This window comes from Scyliorhinus torazame, chromosome 3 (genome assembly GCF_047496885.1).
Source record: "Scyliorhinus torazame isolate Kashiwa2021f chromosome 3, sScyTor2.1, whole genome shotgun sequence".
Lineage (NCBI taxonomy): Eukaryota > Metazoa > Chordata > Chondrichthyes > Carcharhiniformes > Scyliorhinidae > Scyliorhinus > Scyliorhinus torazame.
Window position 1 is genome coordinate 305265817 of NC_092709.1, and position 19062 is coordinate 305284878.

The following is a 19062-nucleotide window of genomic DNA, read 5'->3' on the forward strand; positions in this document are numbered from 1 at the left end:
TATCCCCCCAAACTCCTCCTCCCATTTCTCCTTGAACCTCACCACTTGCTCTCCCTACTGCTCCCCCAGCCATCCGGTTATGTCCCTAATCCTACCCTCCCCTTCCACATTCGGAAGCAGCAATCGTTCCAATAGGGCATACTTCGGCAACCTGGGAAACCCTTTCCACACCTTCCGTGCAAAGTCCCTCACTTTCATACCTGAATTCACTTCCCTTCAGGAGTTCTACCCTCCCACAGCTCTTCCAAACTTGCGACCCTCTCCTCCAAGTATAGATCACTCGCTCTCACCAGCGCCACCTCTATCACCAATACATGCCATCCGTCTCCCCTGGCTTGAACCGGTGGTTCTCTTTTTTTAATATTGTACAAGTCGTCCCACAACTACCAGGAGGGGGCCCATGCTGATGGCAGGGAGGAGAGCTCCGAGGATGCCACCATCGATGCGTCACAGCTGTCATCCCCACCCTCCACCCGAGCAGAAACACGCACCTCGATGGGCAATGTTAGTGGACAGGCTTCTGGGGTACATTCTGGTGAGCACCACACAGTTGCTGATGCACACCAGGTGGAGGCAGTTACGCCTAGCCGAGACAGCAGTCAGATGTCTCCTAGATCCCAAGACTCAGCTGGGTCCCAGTCAGATGCTGAGCCTCTCGAACATGTTTACCCAGAGCTGATGCCGACGTTAGGGTGCGGCTGTGATATTCAGAGAGGGATGTCAGTGATCCTCCAGCACGTCCATAGCTGATTGGAGGAATCCCAAAGGCTACGGGTGCAGGAGATGGTGCCAGCAATGCGTGGCACTAAGGCCAACTCTGCTAGGGTGGCGATCGCAGTTGAGAGCCTGATGCACGACATCAGCACCATGAGTGGTGTCCAAGGCATCACTCAGAGGGTGATTACCATGGCTGAGGGTCTCGGCAGTTTGTCCAGCGCACTGGGGGGCTGTGACCCAGTATCAGGCCTTGATGACATGCTGTGGGACATGTCCCACACTCAGATGGGAATGGCCAAGGCGTTGCGGAGGCTGTCCCAGGTGGGCATTACCAAGGCACTGCACATCATGTCCCAGTCACTGAGGAGCATCGCTGAGGGCGTCGACACGCTGGTGCAGACATCGGGAGCTGCCAAGGGTGGCAGAGCCAGATGGTGGAGGGGCAGCCGGGGCTCGAATCAGCTGCCCCTCTGTCCCAAGGTGAACCCCAGGGCCCTATGGGCACTGACCGGGAGGAAGGGGTGCTGGGTGCTCAACCCAGCCCCATCCCATGGAGTGGCGACGGTGACTATCAGATCCCCCGGGTTCCAGCCCTCCGATGAGGCCACGTCGCAGTCAGCACCTGGAACAGGGCGGCTCGGCTGTGCATGTGCCGCTGACAAGTGCGCCAAGGCCCTCCGGCTCTTGGAGGCGGGACTGCATTTGGGAGTTGTCCCAATGGACTTTTCTGCTGCTTTACCAACTGCCACCCGCCCCTCTCCCCCACTGCCTGCAGATCCAGCTACACAGGGCTGGGAATATTCAGCTCATTAGCTCTGTATAATTTGCATTTTTACTTGTTCCTCTCTATTGGTTTAACATTTAAACATCTGTATTAAGCACTGCTGGTTGCAAAAAGCTAGTCAGTAGAGAAATACACTCCAGTACACTATGCGCTCCACTAACTTGTCTGTGTTTCTGGGCTTTGTATGGAGACAAACAGAAAGGCTGAATAGCAATCTGAATTGCAATGGGGTTTTTCCTTTGCCCACTGTCTGCAACTTCTGCCTCTCCCCTATTCTATCCCATGTGCCTGTAAATCCTAGCGTAAATTTGCCACTTGAGGTTTGAGGGTCATACATCTGTAGTTACATGGAAGATAGGAGCAGGAGGAGGACTTTTGGCTCTTAGAGCCTGCTCCGCCATTCATCACGATCATGGCTGATCATCCAACTCAATAGCCTAATCCTGCTTTCTCCCCATAGCCTTTGATCCCATTCTCCCCAAGTGCTATATCTAGCCGCCTCTTGAATATATTCAAAGTTTCAGCATCAACTACTTCCTGTGGTAATGAATTTCACAGGCGCATCACTCTTTGTGTGAAGAAATGTCTCCTTATATCTGTCCGAAATGGTTTACCCTGAATCCTCAGACTGTGACCCCTGGTTCTGGACACACCTATCATTGGTAACAATCGGACACCATCTCAAACTAAAGGGACGATCCTTTAAAACAGAGATGAAGAGGAATTTCTTCAGTCAGAGGGTGGTGAATCTGTGAAACTCTTTGCCGCAGAAGGCTGTGGAGGCCAATTCACTGGGTGTCTTTAAGACAGAGATAGATAGGTTCTTGATTAATAAGATCAGGGATTATGGGGAGAAGGCAGGAGAATGGGGATGAGAAAATATCAGCCATGATCGAATGGCGGAGCAGACCCGATAGGCCAAGTGGCCTAATTCTGCTCCTATGTCTTATGGTAACATTTTCTCTGCATCTACCCTGTCTAGTCCCGTTAAAATTTTATAAGTCTCTATAAAATAAGATCCCCCCTCATTCTTCTGAACTCCAGCAAGAACAATTCCAACCTAGTCAATCTCTCCTCATATGACAGTCCCGCCCTCCCTGGAATCAGTCTGGTAAACCTTTGCTGCACTCCCTCGAGAGCAAGAACATCCTTCCTCAAGAGAAGGAGACCAAAACTGCACTCAATACTCCAGGTGTGGCCTCACCAAGGCCCTGTATAATTGCAGCAACACATCCCTGCTTCTATACTTGAAACCTTTTGCAATGAAGGCCAACATACCATTAGACGTCTTTACCGCCTGCTGCACCTGCATGCTTACCTTCAGCGACTGATGCACAAGGACACCCAGGTCCCGCTGCACACTCCCCTCTCCCAATTTACAACCATTCAGGTAGTAATCTGCCTTCCTGCTTTTGCTTCCAAAATGAATAACCTCACACTTATCCAAATGATACTGCATCTGCCATTGATTTGCCCACTTGCCCAACCTGTCCAGATCATGCTGTAGGATCTCTGTATCCTCGTCACACTTCACCCTCCCACCTGCAAACTTTGAAATGTTACATTTTGTTCCCTCATGCAAATCATGAATATATATTGTGAATAGCTGGGGTCCCAGCACCGATCCCTGTGGTACCCCACTAGTTACTGCCTGCCAATTTGAAAAGGACCCATTAATCCCTACTCTTTGTTTCCTCTCTGCCAACCAGTTTTCTATCCACCTCAATACATTTCCCCCAATTCCATGCACTTTAATTTTGGACAATAATCTCTTATGCAGGACTTTGTCAAACGCCTTCTGAAAGTCCAAATATATCACATCGACTGGCTCCCGTCAACTGTACTGGTTACATCTTCAAAGAATTCCAACAGATTTGTCAAGCATGATTTTCCCTTCATAGATCCATGCTAACTCTGACTGATCCTGTCACTGCTTTCTAAATGTTCCGCTAAAGTCCTTGATAATGGATTCAAGCATTTTCCCCACTACCGATGTTAGGCTTACTGGTCTATAATTCCCTGCTTTCTCTCTACCGCCCTTTTTGAATATCAGAGTGACGTGAGCTACCCTCCAATCTGCAGGGACAGTTCCAGAGTCTATAGAATCCCGGAAGATGACCACCAATGCATCCACTATTTCCAGATAGTATAATTTATACCACTTATCAACAGTATTACCATGGCAGGAAACTCCAGCCTATTATAAATCACACCAGTCTTGGAAAGCAATTGCATGGTAGTATTTTCACTAGACTAGTAATTCAGAGATCCAGGTAATGCTCTGAGGACCTGGGTTTGAATCTCACAATGGTGAAATTTGAATTCAATAAAAATCTGGAATTAAAAGTCTAATGATGATCATGAAACCATTGTAGATTGTCGTAAAACACCACCTGATTCACAAATGTCCTTTCGGGAAGGAAAGCTCCCATCCTTACCTGGTCTGACAGCCCAATATGACTCCAGGTCCACAGCAATGTGATTGACTCTTAACTGCCCTCCGAAATGGCCCAGAAAGCCACTCAGTTCAAGGGCAATTAAGGATGGGTAATAAATGTTGGCACAGCCCACATCCCATGAACAAATAAGGTAACGAGGAATGGAAACGCTTTCATTTTAAAACAATATCCTTTTATTTTTTGTGGAATGGAACAGTTCCATGTTAATAAAGTTTCATAAAGGCAGACAGATATTGTTCAGTGCTAGTTCCTTTTTAAACTCCAATTAGACCATCTGTGACCTTTTACAGGTTTCAGGCAGGCAAATAGGTTTGAATGGAGAGTTTTACTGTTTGATTTGAGCTTACGTCTGGCTACTAAGAGTATGAATTGTTGGCAGTGGTCCAATCTAACCACAGAACATAAATGGGGAAACTCAGCTATTGCCAGTAATGGATACTATTACACCTACATAACAGGAACTGAATGTCAAATGTTAAGTTCGGTCAAAGCTACAGTACATATATTTTGTAAAAAAAACCTCAATAAATTAGATATATATCTAAGTTCTTTTTTTGTAAATCATGCAAAAATTTCAAATATTGGACAAGTTTTTTTTATCCATTAGGTACCTGGAATGTACACACCAACAACGATCGGTAAGAAAATAACAAAGTGTCTTTTCATTTTACAAAAATTACACAGCTATAGAACTCCTACCTTTGTATCAAAGAGTTAACAGATATCTTCAATCTAGTAAATTAGTCTTTCTACAGAGTAAGAGCTTCACGGTCCTAGTAAAGGTTAAAGGAGGCAAATTGAATTTTAATTGATTTTAATGGGATTCCTACCTAAATCCTCTTTTGTATTTTACCTGCAGAATCCTATTTAAAATCAAAGAGAACTTTTACTTTTTTTCTGGGTTACATGGTTGCCCAGTCTGCTTCACATCTGTTCTAGTAACTTTTTTTAAAAAAAGGGTTTACCTCAAATGAGTTCTCTGCAAAAATTGCACGTTACTTTTAATTACACCACGTAAGTCGTGCTTGTGGCACTATCTGCATAAAGAGAAGGGAGTGACTCAAGTCACAGATACATGACCGACGTCAGTGATTGATTGACTGGCAATTCTTTTCTCACAAGTTGCTATGGACATTCACTATCATTGCACCCTCTCATTCTAACAATGCAAAGTGCCAGCACACCTCTCCGCACTTGCACATTCAGTGCTGTCACTGGGCGTTTTTAATATTTTGGCACCATTACCCTATTGGGGTGGGGGGAGAAAAAAATGTAAATAACACGTAAACCAATATGCTTTCCTGTTGCCACACACTTCATTCATGATCTCAAACTGCCCTGACCACACCCAGCTCCAGAATCTGACTTGTGGTCAGGCGTAAAAACTCTCTCTCCAGACACAAATCTGCTCTGGTAGAACCACATCTATCACCGTGCTCCAGTTCAAACGGGCACTCGGTGTGAGAACGCCACACTCCCACTGTTGTCCGAGCGACAATGCCAGCATTCTTTCGCACGGCCAATAGTGTCAGGGCAGCTGCCAGGAAGGCACCAGATCCACACAACATGGTTACCATTCAGTCAACACTTCTGCTTTGTTGATCAAAAGTCAGCCACAAAGCACAAAACTTCAAATGCTATGAAGAGCCAATGCACTTGTCGGATCAAATTTATAACTAAAATAAAAAAATCATTGCAATCTAAAATAACGCTCAATTTACGTGACATTTGAAAACTTAATTCTAATACTTTTTTTCTCATGAACCATAATCTACTTTTGCATCTAATCAATTTTAAACGGGTAATAAATTAAAAATTATAAACACGTAAAAACAAAAATTAAGAACCTAGGTAACTATAGATGTGTACAGTAATTAGTAAATAAGCTATATACTTATAAATCTCTTAACCAACATGATATGTTAAAGTCTATGAACAACTTTACAAATATACAATGTGCTAATCAGATTGAAAATAATTAATGGTTTTTGAACTATTTTATCCCTCACTCACTACGCAATGTGTTTCTTTAATCATTTCCAGATTAATACTGAATATCCTAGACTGCAATGATTTTAGGATTTGCTTCCTCATATTTGTAGTTATGTTTATATTTTTTCTGTTTTTCCTAAACAAGCAAATCATAAGTATACAACTGTGTTTTTAAACATTATCATACAATATTCATATTTATATATTTACAACTCTTCTGGAATCTGCTGCTCCACACAAATAAAAAGTATTTAAATGCTCTTTTGTAAAGAAAAATAATTGTTTTTTTGTTTCACTTTCTTTGCCCACACTTGTCGACTTAGGCACAGAATGGTTCCTTTAGCAGTCACAATGCCAGAGGTCAAAGGTAATCACCTCTAGATTTTTTTTTTGCAAAATGTTCCATTTCGGTTTCTACATTTTGTTTCCAAAAGAAAAATGTTTCTTCATGCCAAACGGTACTTTTTGTTTTAGATGGGTACAGCTCTTGAAGATATAAGGCTCAAAAATGGTGGGAAGTAAAATGGAGACAAAAGTCCCAGATGGTTCAGTGTATTTCCTTCAGTGTGAGTTGTCCATGGTTCAGCGTTCTATAATCCTGCTTCTTCTTGTCCCAAACAGTCTCATGTCTTGATGACACCATTGCACTGCTGGTGCTTGGGGATACAGGGTTCGTCAGACAAAGCATCATGGGCAAAGACAGAGTCGTCTCCGGAAGAGCACGTACTGTGAGTGTCTTGGCATGCTGGAGAATATTGCTCAAAAGGTGCCGATAGGTCAAGGTACTCCTGAAATATAAAGGAAAGGAGAAAATATTATAATCTTTCTGTGGTAGAACTGTAAGTGCACTTAGCGTAGGCCTCCCACATGAAGTGTTAGCTATGGTTCAGTTGGCAACACTTCTGTTTTTGAGTCAGAAGACTATTGATTCATGTCCCACTCCAGAAACATGAATACAAAGGGCTGACCGTCCAGCGCAGTTGGGTGGAAGTGCTGCATTTTGGAGGTGCTGTCCTTTCGATAGGATGTCTGCCAACTTGAGCAGGTGTAAAAGATCCCAAAGCACTACTTTAAAATTATCCCCCCCCCCCCATTTCTTAGTCGATATTTATCCCTCAAACAATATCACCAAACAGATTGTCTGGTAATTTATCACATCACTGTTTGTATGAGCTTGATATCATAGAATCATAGAATTTACAGTGCAGAAGGAGGCCATTTGGCCCATCGAGTCTGCACCGGCTCTTGGAAAGAGCATCCTACTTAACCCTACATCTCCACCCTATCCCTGTAACCCCATCTAACCTAAGGGCAATTTGACATGGCCAATCCATATATGTTTCCCTGCTTCACAACATTGACTCAACTTCAAGAATACTTAATTGGGTATAAAATGCTTTGGGACATCCTACGGTCATGAAAAGCTGTGTGTGAATACACGTCTTTCTTTATCTCCCAAAGTAACATCAATTTAACATTTGGTAGATTCCAATTTATGGTTCTGTTTTTATGATGGTGCTTCATATATTTTACCACACAAGAGTGAATGATATTTTGTTTGGAAAATCTTCCAATGTTTTCCCTTGGAGCTTAGAACAGTGAGGGATGACGTGAAGTATACAAGATCTTGAAAGGTCTCGACAAGGGCAGCACGGTGACACAGTGGTTAGCACTGCTGCCTCACGCCATCGAGGTCCCGGGTTCGAATCCGGCTCTGGTTCACTGTCCATGTGGAGTTTCACATTCTCCCCGTGTTTGCGTGGGTTTCGACCCCACAACCCAAAGATGTGCAGGGTAGGTGGATTGGCCACACTAAATTGCCTCTTAATTGGAAAAAATGAATTGGGTGCTCTAAATTAAAAAAAAAGAAAGGTCTTGACAAGGTGGGTGTGGATAGGATGTTCCATATCTTGGGTGAGTCTAGAATGAGATTGCACTATTTTAAAATTTGGGGTTGCCCTTCAGAACAGAGATTGGAATAATTTTTTTCTCTCCGAGGGTTGTGCAACTTTAGAACACTCTCCTCTGAAGACGGTAGAGGCCGGGTCATTGAATATTGTTACGATGGAGGTAGGCAGATTCTTGTTAGGCAAGGGAATCAGGGATAGATGGGTGTATGGAAACAGAAACAGAACAGCCATGATTTTACTGAATGGCAGAACAGGCTCGAGGGACTGAATGGTCAAGTTCTGATCATATTCTGTATGTTCACCTTCCTGAAGATAATGGGATACAGGTAAATAGACTCTGACCAGCCCAAGGGACCTTTCTTCCTGTGAGAATCTGAACTCACAGCTAAAGATGATGAGCAATCATGGGATATTTAATCAAGGGGACCACTGCAGTCAAGCCCCCAGTTATGTGCCTACCTCCTTCTACCAGTACATTTTAATAAGTGGATTTGCTCTTTCTTGGTGTCAGGAACCCAGAAATCTTAATGATAGTCCAAGTGTACAGGTACAGAGAATCTGAAATCTGACAGGGGAAGAAAGGCCATATAAATTTCAGCATCAGTGGGAGATTGTAATTTAGAACATCTCTAATCTGTTGTGTTTCCCTTCCATTTCAACTACCCAAGAAACCCTGAAATTGGAGTGGAGGTAAAGACGAGGATTAGGCTTTGGACTGGTGTGGGTTTGTGTTGTGATGGAAAAGGTGCTTCTTCTGCCTGTTCCACGGTGTCTCAGCTGCTGGTTGAAGCCATGCCTGGACATATTCCCTGCACCGCCTGACTCCTCATTTAGATAAGTTACACATTAAGATTTAGCTTGTAAGTTGTGGTCCCTTTAAAGAAAGTACTGCCTATTGGGCTTTTTAAAGTCCTAGTTTTCCTGACTGTAGGTGGCCCCAGCTGCCTTGGTGCAAACCAATTTTACAGTGAGGGCTTCAAACAGGCATCATCAGCTCCTTTATTTTCTGAAGACTTGTTTTAAGCATGGACCTTGATTACTTATTTTTTGAGCTTTAACAACATGGTGAGCTGCACAATTCTGGCCTGTAATGAGTATGTGCTTCATTCTCTCCATGCTTAGGAGGCTATTTAGTACCCGAGAAATGAGCACCATGTGGCAGACTTTCTAGGCCTCAACCCTTCTCTTTACAGAGCGTGATAGAAAATGCTGGAAATTCACTGAAGGTCTGTGTTTAAATCAACAGTGATATAACCCATACCAATTTCTGATTAATGATAGTAATTATAGGAGAACAGCCTTTCCCCACTGAGAGTATGTTGAGTGTATGCTCCCTTTGTGACGATATACTTTATGAAGACCATTCAATGGAATTAAGTAAACTATGTTCCATGCACTGTTGTTTGAACAATGACAATGTTTAGCATTGTACAAAATCAGGAAACTGTTCCCTGAAAAAAATTATTATTTTTTTTTTTAAAAGCAAATCCCCCCCCCAGGGTAACTACTTACTTTCCAAATTATAGCAATTGACGGATTCCTTATGAGGACTATAATGCTAAAGAGTTAAGTGTGCTGACTGTAGCCCTTGCATTTTATTGCCATATTTATGCCTCTTGCCCAGCCCCCAGTGCCACATGATAGGGGCTGCTGAACAGCAACATCATAAAAAGACATTGGTGCTGACTGTGACCACTACCAAATCTCTTCTCAGCCAGCAGAATCAAACAGAAACTCTGAATGACTTTAAACGACACTCCTAGCAACATTTCATCTCAGTTTCCAAGGTCAAAGGTTAACTCTTTGGTTGGGGCAGGTTATTGGGCAGGAGGGATGCTATATAAATCCTGGCAATAATATTTTACGATCACACGCTTGGAGATTTGGTGCTGTCGATCATTTTCAATTATTATCTGTCAAGAGTTTAAGCAGTGCACTAAATCAGTGAGCCGGGTAGCATGGCACCTTGTGTGCATTTAAAACATATCTTTGCTGCGATTTACATTAAACAATGTGCTTAGTGTATTGAAAGGGAAGGCTGCAAACATATTTAGAAACTGTTCAACGCTGGAAATTAGAAATAGAAAATGGTGGAATACTGTGGCCAGTCCAAAAGCAGCTGAAAAGAGGAAAGAAACATTCATATATTGGGTACAGATGATTCGCTGGAATCTAATTAAGAGGCTGTAATTGACTGCCACGAGGTTGACTGTTGTTATCATCTAACTAATCAACATTCACATCAAATACCAACCTATCTTTCCCTTTTTGCAGGCTGATGTATCTGCCATACATTTCCAGCTTTTCCATTTTGCTAGTCAAAAGTAACATCCATACAGTTTTTGATCAATTATGTGAAATATCGGATGATATTACACACAAAAATTTTCCATTCAAGCAGTTCACCACCTACTGATCCAACTGTACACTGCTTAAAGGGGAACATTAACCATCTGAATTGCAATGCAGTCTTGTGGAATATTGGTTTGTCGACTAGGTTTAGCCTGCTTCCTGTACTGGTCTGGACGCTACTGGACTGCAATGTTTGCACTGAAAACATCATCAAAGGTTGACCTTGGTCACTTCCCTGATGTTTCAATGAGTTCATCTGGTGCACAGCTGAGCTGTGCAGACCAGAATGGTGCTGGATTCAATGCCCAGTCTCTGTTGAGACAACAGGACACAGATCACATAGCAGGAAAGGGTCCTGATAAAAACATAGACCAGACTGTTATGTGCCGACTCCTATGTAGTATTCTTGGTTTGGCTTTAGTAGGCACAGTGTGAGTTCAGAAACGAGATCAGCCTAGATACTCTCCCTGTCTGTGACTCACGTGAAAACACCAAAATGATACCAGGACTAAAAGAGTTAATTTATGAAGATAGGTTTCATAGACTTCTCTTCAATATGAAAGATTGAGGGGTAATATAATTGAGGCACTTAAAATGATTAAAGGGCTTCATAGGATGGATAGAGAGAAACTAGTGGGAGAAGCCAGAGGAAAGGGGCATCATTTTAAAATTAAAGCTCGGACGGGAGTGGCCCGGTGGTGCAGTGGTTAGCACTGCTGGCTCAAGGCGCCGATGACCCAGGTTCGATCTTGGGCCCGGGTTACTGTTTGTGTGGGATTTGCACATTCTCCCAATGTCTCCCTGAGTCTCACCCCCACAACCCAAAGGTCTGCCTGGTGGGTGAATTGGCCACGCTAAATTGCCCCTCAGTTGGAAAAAAAATAAAATTGGTACTCTAAATTTATATTTAAAAAAAAAATAGAGCTTGGATATTCAGGGGTGCCACCCCTTCACACAAAGTGTAGTGGAGATCTGACAGTCTAAAGACTGGGGTCCATTGATAATGTAAAATCAACAGATTGGTAAATTTTTGATTGGCAGGGGTATTGTGGGCAGCATGGTAGCACAATGGGTAGCACTGTTGCTTCACAGCTCCAGGGTCCCAGGTTCGATTCCTGTCTTGGGTCACTGTCTGTGCGGAGTCTGCACGTTGTCCCCGTGCCTGCTCCACCATTCATTGTAAGCATGGCTGATCAAGTTCAATACACTGATCCCACTTTCCCCCATATCCCTTGAGCCCAAACACTGGGCGGGATTCTACGAAATGCAGACAGAGTGTTCGCGCCGTCGAGGATCACGACGGCACGAAACGGCCCCGATCCCGACCGATTCAGGGCCCGATAATGGGCTAGGAGCGGTGTCGCGCCATTTACGCACGCCAGGCCTTGGCGCCGCATACATGACGCGGCCGGCGCCGCATAACTGGTGTCACCCGCGCATGCGCGGGTTAGCCGGCGCCAACCCGCGCATGCGCGGTTGCCGTCCTCTCCGAGTCCGCCCCGCAAGATGATGTCTGACGGATCTTGCGGGGCTGCGGAAGAAAGGAGGTCCTCCTTCAGAGAGGCCGGCCCGACGATCGGTGGGCACCGATCGCGGGCCAGACCCCATTTGACGCCCCCCCCCGGTGCAGGATCCCCCCGCAGGCTGCCCCCCCCCAGCGTTCCCGCGCTGTTCCCGCCGGCAGCGACCAGGTGTGGACGGCGCCGGGGGGAACCGGCCGTTTTGGGCAGGCCGCTCGGCCCATCCGGCACTGAGAATTGCGGGGGTACCGGTGAATCGCCATTTTGGCTGTCTCGGGCGATTCACTGTACCGCGCCGCGCAAAACGCGATTGTGCCGATCTGGCCGCTTTGGAAAATTTGGCGACCCAGGCAATTCTCCCAACTGGCGCGGGAGCGGAGAATCGCGCCCACTATATCTAATTCCTTCTTGAAATTACACGTTTTGGCCTCAACTACTTTCTGTGATAGTGAATTCCACGGATTCACCACTCTCTTCACTGAATGAATTTCTCCCCACCTCAGTCCTAAAAGTTTTATCCCTAATCCTCAAACCATGACCCCATTCATTAGATATTGGCTGATATCTCTCTTAATTCCATTGACTTTCCTCAACTCCATATTCCCTCAATATCTTTACCTATCAATGACCTCAGTCTTGAAAACTGTAATTGTCCAGCATCCACAGAGATCTCGGAGAAAGGATTCAAAATTTCTACCCCCCTCTCTGTTAAAAGGTACTTGGCATATAGCTAAACCTTTCTGAACTCAGGTATTTAGGCAATGTAAAGCAAATAGATTGGATGCCCCACAGTAAAACCTTAGAGAGACTTGTCTGCCAGACAGCAGAAGGTGAATATCCTGGAAGTAATGCCAGGTCCCCAGACCCTGTGACTGTGTTCCTTTCTTCAAGGCATGTACATTTTAATACATTTTCTATCTTTTCCTTCACATTACATACGAACATAGGAATTAGGAGCCGAAGTAGGCAATTCAGCCCTTTAAGCCTGCTCTGTCATTCAATCAGATCATGGCTGATCTCTTCCAGGTCTCAAATTCATCTGTTCCTCAAATAACTTTTACACATTTAAAAAAAATCAGAAATATATTTATCTCCTTCTTCAAACCATTTAATTATTCAGACTCCACCGCATTAAGGGGCAGCAAGTTCCACAAATTCAGCACCATCTGCGACAAGTAGATCTTCCTCATCTCAGTTACGATTCATTAAGCATAAAAAAAGTAAAACCATAACATTTAACAGGAATATCATGGGGAAGCAGCAGAGACAATACAAGTGGCCTGGTATTGAGCCACACTGTCCAGGAATATTACAGAACACTCATGTCTTCATCTTAGCTGGGTTTCAGTTGTGACAGCTCAGACGGTAGCACTCTCGCCTCTGACCCAGAAGATTGTTAATTTGTGTCCCATTCCAGAGACTAGAGCACAAAATTAAGGCTGATCCTCCAGTGCGTTATTGAGGGAATTCTGCATTGCCAGAGGTGCTGTCTTTCAACTGAAGTCCTGTTTACTCTCTCATATGTAAAGGATTCCCAAGGCACAATATTCACTAAAAGCAGGGGAACTGCTCTTAATAATATTTGCTCTTTCCCTTTGAACAGGAATTCGCTAGTTATCCTTGGGTGTCCTGGTTAATATTCATCCCTAACCTACAACAGATTTTCCAAATCAGATTAACTGGCCAACGTCACATTGTGAAAGATCCATTGGTGATTTACTAGGCGAGTTAGGAATCATGTTAGATTAAGAGAAGAAATATATAATGTTGCAAAGAATAATCGTAAGCTTGAGGATTGGGAGAGTTTGGAAAAAACAAACGTTGACACAGTGGTTAACACTGCTGCCTCAGTGCCAGGCACTGGGTTCGATTCCAGCCTTAGGTGACTCTTGTGTGGAGTGTACACTTCAGCCCTTCTGCGTGGGTTTCCTCCGGGTGCTCTGGTTTCCTCCCACAGTCCAAAGATGTGCAGGTTAGGTGGATTGGCCATGATTCGGCAGCATGATAGCACAGTGGTTAGCACAGTTGCTTCACAGCTCCCGGGTCTCAGGTTCGATTACCGGCTTGGGTCACTGTCTGTGCGGGTTCTGCACATTCTCCCTGTGTCTGCGTGGGTTTCCTCGGGTGCTCCGGCTTCCTCCCACAGTCCAAAGATGTGCAGGTTAGATGGATTGGCCATGCTAAATTGCCCCTTAGTGTCCAAAAAATGTTAGGTGGGGTTATGGGGATAGGGTGGAGGTGAGGGAATAGGGTGGAGGTGAGGGAATAGGTAGGCTGTTCTTTCCAAGGGCTGGTGCAGACTTGTTGGGCCGAATGGCCTCCTTCTGCACTGTAAATTCTATGACTCTATGATAAAAGTGCCCCTAAGTGTCCAAAGACGTGTAGATTAGGTGGAGTTACGGGGATAGGGCGGGGGTGTGAGTCTAGTGGGGGGTGCTCAGTCAGAGGAAATAGTTTGTTGCTGTCTTTGTAATAGAAGACACAAATTATGTAATAAAAATAGAGGAAAACCAATAAGAGTAAGAAACTTAAAGTAATCAATATCAGCAGAGAAAAAGTAATAGAGAAACATATGGAACATAAGGAACTGAAAGCAAACAAATCCCCAGGAACTAATGGTTCTAAACGAGAGAGCTGCAGAGATAGTGGATGCACTGGTTACGATTTTCCAAATTCCCTAGGTTCGAGAATTGACCTAGTACATTGGAAGTTGGCAAATGTAACACCGCCTTTTACAAAACGAGGGGGAAAGATAACTGGGAACTGCAAGTCAGTTAGTCTGACATCAGTCATTGGGAAAAAGATGACATTTCTTATTAGACTTATTAAGCATCGAAATATAGAAGATTCTGAACGAGCTTGACAGGGTAGACACTGGCTGGTTTATCCAGAAAGCCCAGACACAGTCTCAAAATAAAGGCTTGTTCATTTAGGACTGAGGTGTGAAATTCCTTCACTTAGATGGTTCGGCTTCTTTAGAATTCTCTACCCCAGAAATTTGTGGATGCTCCATCATTGAATATTCATGGTCAAATCTTTGGTCTCTCAGGTATATGGGCAGCAGGCGGGAAATGGAGTTAAGGTAGAAAATCAGCCATGATTGTATTGTTGAATAATTAAGTGTTGCTAAGTTATTAAATATAAATTTGCTTTTAATTAACCTCTTAGTTCTTTTGAGTTTTTTAAAAATTAAAACACTGACCTCAGTTGATGTCACCGTCAAGACCCTGTCAAGATCCTCGACCAGCTGTTTGAATGTTGGCCTTTGTGATGGGATTGCATGCCAGCATTCTCTCATTATCATATACCTAGAGAAAGACACAGGATTAGCAATCTGGTTAGCACTGCTGCCTCACAGCACCAGGGACTTGGTTCAATTCTAGCCTTGGGTGACTATCTGTGTGGAGTTTGCACTTTCTCCCAATGTCTACATGGGTTTCCTCCGGGTGCTCCGGTTTCCTCCCACAAGTCCCAAAAGATGTGCTTGTTAGGTGAATTGGACGTTCTGAATTCTCCCTGTGTACCCGAAAAGGCAGTGGAGTGTGGTGACTAGAGGATTTTCACAGTAACTTCATTGCTTTGTTAATGTAAGCCTACTTGTGACAATAAAGATTATTATTATTACAGTCCAAAGACGTACCGGTTAGGTGGATTGGTTGTGCTAAATTGCCCCTTAGGTTAGATTAAGGGGTTATTGGGATAGGACAGGGGAATGTGCTTGGGTGGAGTGCTTTTTTAAAGGGTTGGTGCAGACTCAATGGACCGAATGGCATCCTTCTGTAATGTTGGGAATCTATGCTAATTTATTGCAGTTAAACAAAGTAACAACATACATCTTCAAAATGTTGAGGACCTGCAGGCGAATGGTCAATGATGCAGAGGCCCAACACATCGCAGCGAGGGATCCCGACACATCGCAACGAAAGATCCCAACGCATCGCAGCGAGGTATCCCAACGCATCGCTGCGAGGGATCGTGACACATCGCAGCGAAGGATCCCAACATACGGCAGCGAGGTATCCCAACACATCGCAGTGAGGTATCCCAACATACGGCAGCGAGGTATCCCGACACATCGCAGTGAAGGATCCCGACACATCGCTGCGAGGGATCCCGACACATTGCAACAAAAGATCCCGACACACCGCAGCAGGGGATCCCAACGCATTGCAGCGGGGGATCCCAACGCATTGCAGTGAGGGATCCCAACGCATTGCAGCGAGGGATCCCAATGCATTGCAGCGAGGGATCCCAACGCATCGCAGTGAGGGATCCCAACGCATCGCAGCGAGGGTTCCCAACGCATCGCAGCGAGGGTTCCCAACGCATTGCAGCGAGGGATCCCAACGCATTGCAGCGAGGGATCCCAACGCATTGCAGCGAGGGATCTCAACGCATCGCAGCGAGGGATCCCAACGCATCGCAGCGAGGGATCCCAACGCATCGCAGCGAGGGATCCCAACGCATCGCAGCGAGGGATCCCAACGCATCGCAGCGAGGGATCCCAACGCATCGCAGCGAGGGATCCCAACGCATCGCAGCGAGGGATCCCAACGCATCGCAGCGAGGGATCCCAACGCATCGCAGCGAGGGATCCCAACGCATCGCAGCGAGGGATCCCAACGCATCGCAGCGAGGGATCCCAACGCATCGCAGCGAGGGATCCCAACGCATCGCAGCGAGGGATCCCAACGCATCGCAGCGAGGGATCCCAACGCATCGCAGCGAGGAATCCCAACGCATCGCAGTGAAGGGTCCCAACACATCTTAGCGAGGGATCCCAACACATCGCAGCGAAGGATCCCAACACATCGTAGCAAGGGATCCCAACATACTGCAGTGAAAGATCTGTGCTGTTGACCTCTATGTCTCTATAATGGGTGGGTCAGGATTATTTAACTATAGTGAGTGGGTCAGGATTATTTCACTCCAGTGGGTGGGTCAGGATTATTTCTCTCCCGTGGGTGGGTCAGGATTATTTCACTCCACTGGGTGGATCAGGATTATTTAATTGTGGTGGTGGGTCACAGAAATGCAGAGAGAAACTACTATGTAATTATAAGGAGAAAGAAATGCAAACAATCAAACCTAATGCCAAAGCAAAAGCTGACATTTTCCCGCAAAGCATCAAGCAACTTGTGAAACTTTAAAACCAATAATTTTTGTGATGTAGGATCGTAATGTGGGCTATTGCTTACAACTCATGGGTGCAATTCGCTGGCTTGTCCATTCGATGGCCTTCTTTCAGCAGTTTAAAGAGTTCTTCTACTGGGATTCCAGGGTAAGGGGATCCTCCCAGTGTAAAGATCTCCCACAACAGGACTCCAAATGACCAGCTGGGAATGCAAAAAGAGTAGAAACTTAATTCACTGAACCCTTTTTAAGCCACTCCATTCTCTCGCGGCTGCCATGCGTACCTAACACAGTTATCAACGGCGTGACTTAATTGAATAAACTCTTTTCTAGTTACTTGGAGCGTCGCAGTGATGCCTTCAATCACAAAAAAGATCAGTACACACTAATGCTGGAATTAAAATGACCAGTTAATCAGATAGTTGACAGGCTGTTTGTAACTTGTCGTCTCTTTTGCCAAGTCCCCAGAGCAGAACTAATGACACTTTTTTCTCCAAATTAAGTTTCCCTGGACTGCATAATTTGGAAGCAAGTCAGAGAGCCAATTTTGGCCATTGCGACTTTCTTTGACAAAAAGACCGATGTATATTAGCGAGAATTCATAAAGAATATTAGTGTATGATTTTATAAAAATGCTCAATTCTTATAAGTAGCACTTACACGTCACTCTGGTGGGTATAGACCCTGTCGAATAGTGCCTCCGGAGCCATCCACTTCACTGGTAGCCTCCCCTTTTAACAGTAGAAGATGGGAATTATTATTTAATTTAATTACATCTACAGGCAGCTACAAAAGCAACAAGTGGGCTGTAATCAGCCACAACTACCACGATAGAATTATACACAGCGCACAGCATATAAACAGGCCACTTGGTCCAACTGGTTCATGGCTGATGTTTAAGTGCTACACAAACCTTCTCCTCTCCCTCTTCATTTAACTCAACCTATGTAACTTTCTGGCCCATTCTCCTTCAAGTGTTTACTTAGCTTCTCCTGAAATGCTATTTGTGGCATGGTGGCACAGTGGTTAGCACTGTTGTCTCACAGCACCAGGGACCCGAGTTCAATTCCGGCCTTGGGTGACTGTCTGTGTGGAGATTTCACGTTCTCCCAGTATCTGCATGGGTTTCCTCCGGGTGCTCCGGTTTCCAAAAATGTGCAGTTATGTGTGTTGGCCATATTAATTGCCCCTCAAGTGTCCAAGAATGTGCAGCTTAGGTGGGGTTACGGGGATAGGGCGAGGGAATGGGCTGAGGGATGGTGCTCTTTCAGAGGGCCGGTGCACTCGATGGGCTGAATGGCTTCCTTCTGCACTGTAGGAATTCTACTCCGTGGTGGAAAATTCCACATTCTAACCACTCCCTGGGTAAAGACGTTTCTCTGAATTTATTGGATTATTAGTGACTATTACCGGTGGCCCCTAATTCTGGTCTTCCCAATACATCGTCTCTAGGTATACCCCATCAAAGCTTTCCATAACCATAAAGGCCTCAATTAGATCACCCTTCCAGCCTTCTCTTTTCTGGAGAAAAGAGCCCTTGCCTGGTTCACCCTCTGCTGACCACCTGCCACTTGCATCAACTGCCAGCCCCTATAGCCCCGAAGCAGATGAAGCAGGTTGTGGTTACACTTACGTTTGTTGTTTTCTTGTAGTAGTCAATGTTGTGCACGTCCCTGGCTAGGCCAAAGTCGGCAATCTTCATCACGTTATCGTCTGTCACTAGCACATTTCTGGCTGCCAGATCCCGGTGAATACACTAACCAAAAAGAAACAAATTCCCAAACAGAACAATTAAACTGTTTGTCAGAGATACATAAATTCATAGAAGATAGGAGCAGGAGGAGGCCTTTTGGCCCTTCGAGCCTGCTCCGCCATTCATCACGATCATGGCTGATCATCCAACTCAATAGCCTAATCCTGCTTTCTCCCCATACACTTTGATCCCATTCTTCTCAAGTGTTATATCTCACCCACACTGCTGGTTGCAAAAAGCTAGTCAGTAGAGAAATACACTCCAATACACTATGCGCTCCACTAACTTGTCTGTGTTTCTGGGCTTTGTATGGAGACAAACAGAAAGGCTGAATAGCAATCTGAATTGCAATGGGGTTTTTCCTTTGCCCACTGTCTGCAGCTTCTGCCTTTCCCCTATTCTTGTTGAGGTACATTCTATCCCATGTGCCTGTAAATCCTAG

The 19062-nt window shown here is 45.0% G+C and overlaps 1 protein-coding gene across 8 annotated transcripts in view; it reads right to left on the reverse strand.

Moving 5' to 3' along the window:
* Positions 1-4110: 4110 nt before the first annotated feature.
* Positions 4111-19062, reverse strand: part of LOC140409223 (fibroblast growth factor receptor 3-like) — a 277279-nt gene continuing 262327 nt past the window's right edge. For all 8 annotated transcript variants that reach the window (XM_072497512.1, XM_072497513.1, XM_072497511.1 and 5 more), the window contains exons 19-23: positions 18501-18623; positions 17528-17598; positions 16933-17070; positions 14937-15042; positions 4111-6740 (exon numbers count right to left, since the gene is read on the reverse strand). In XM_072497512.1, coding sequence (XP_072353613.1) covers positions 6576-6740; positions 14937-15042; positions 16933-17070; positions 17528-17598; positions 18501-18623 — 603 coding nt within the window. In that variant the 3' untranslated portion in view covers positions 4111-6575. The remainder of the gene's footprint in view (positions 6741-14936; positions 15043-16932; positions 17071-17527; positions 17599-18500; positions 18624-19062) is intronic.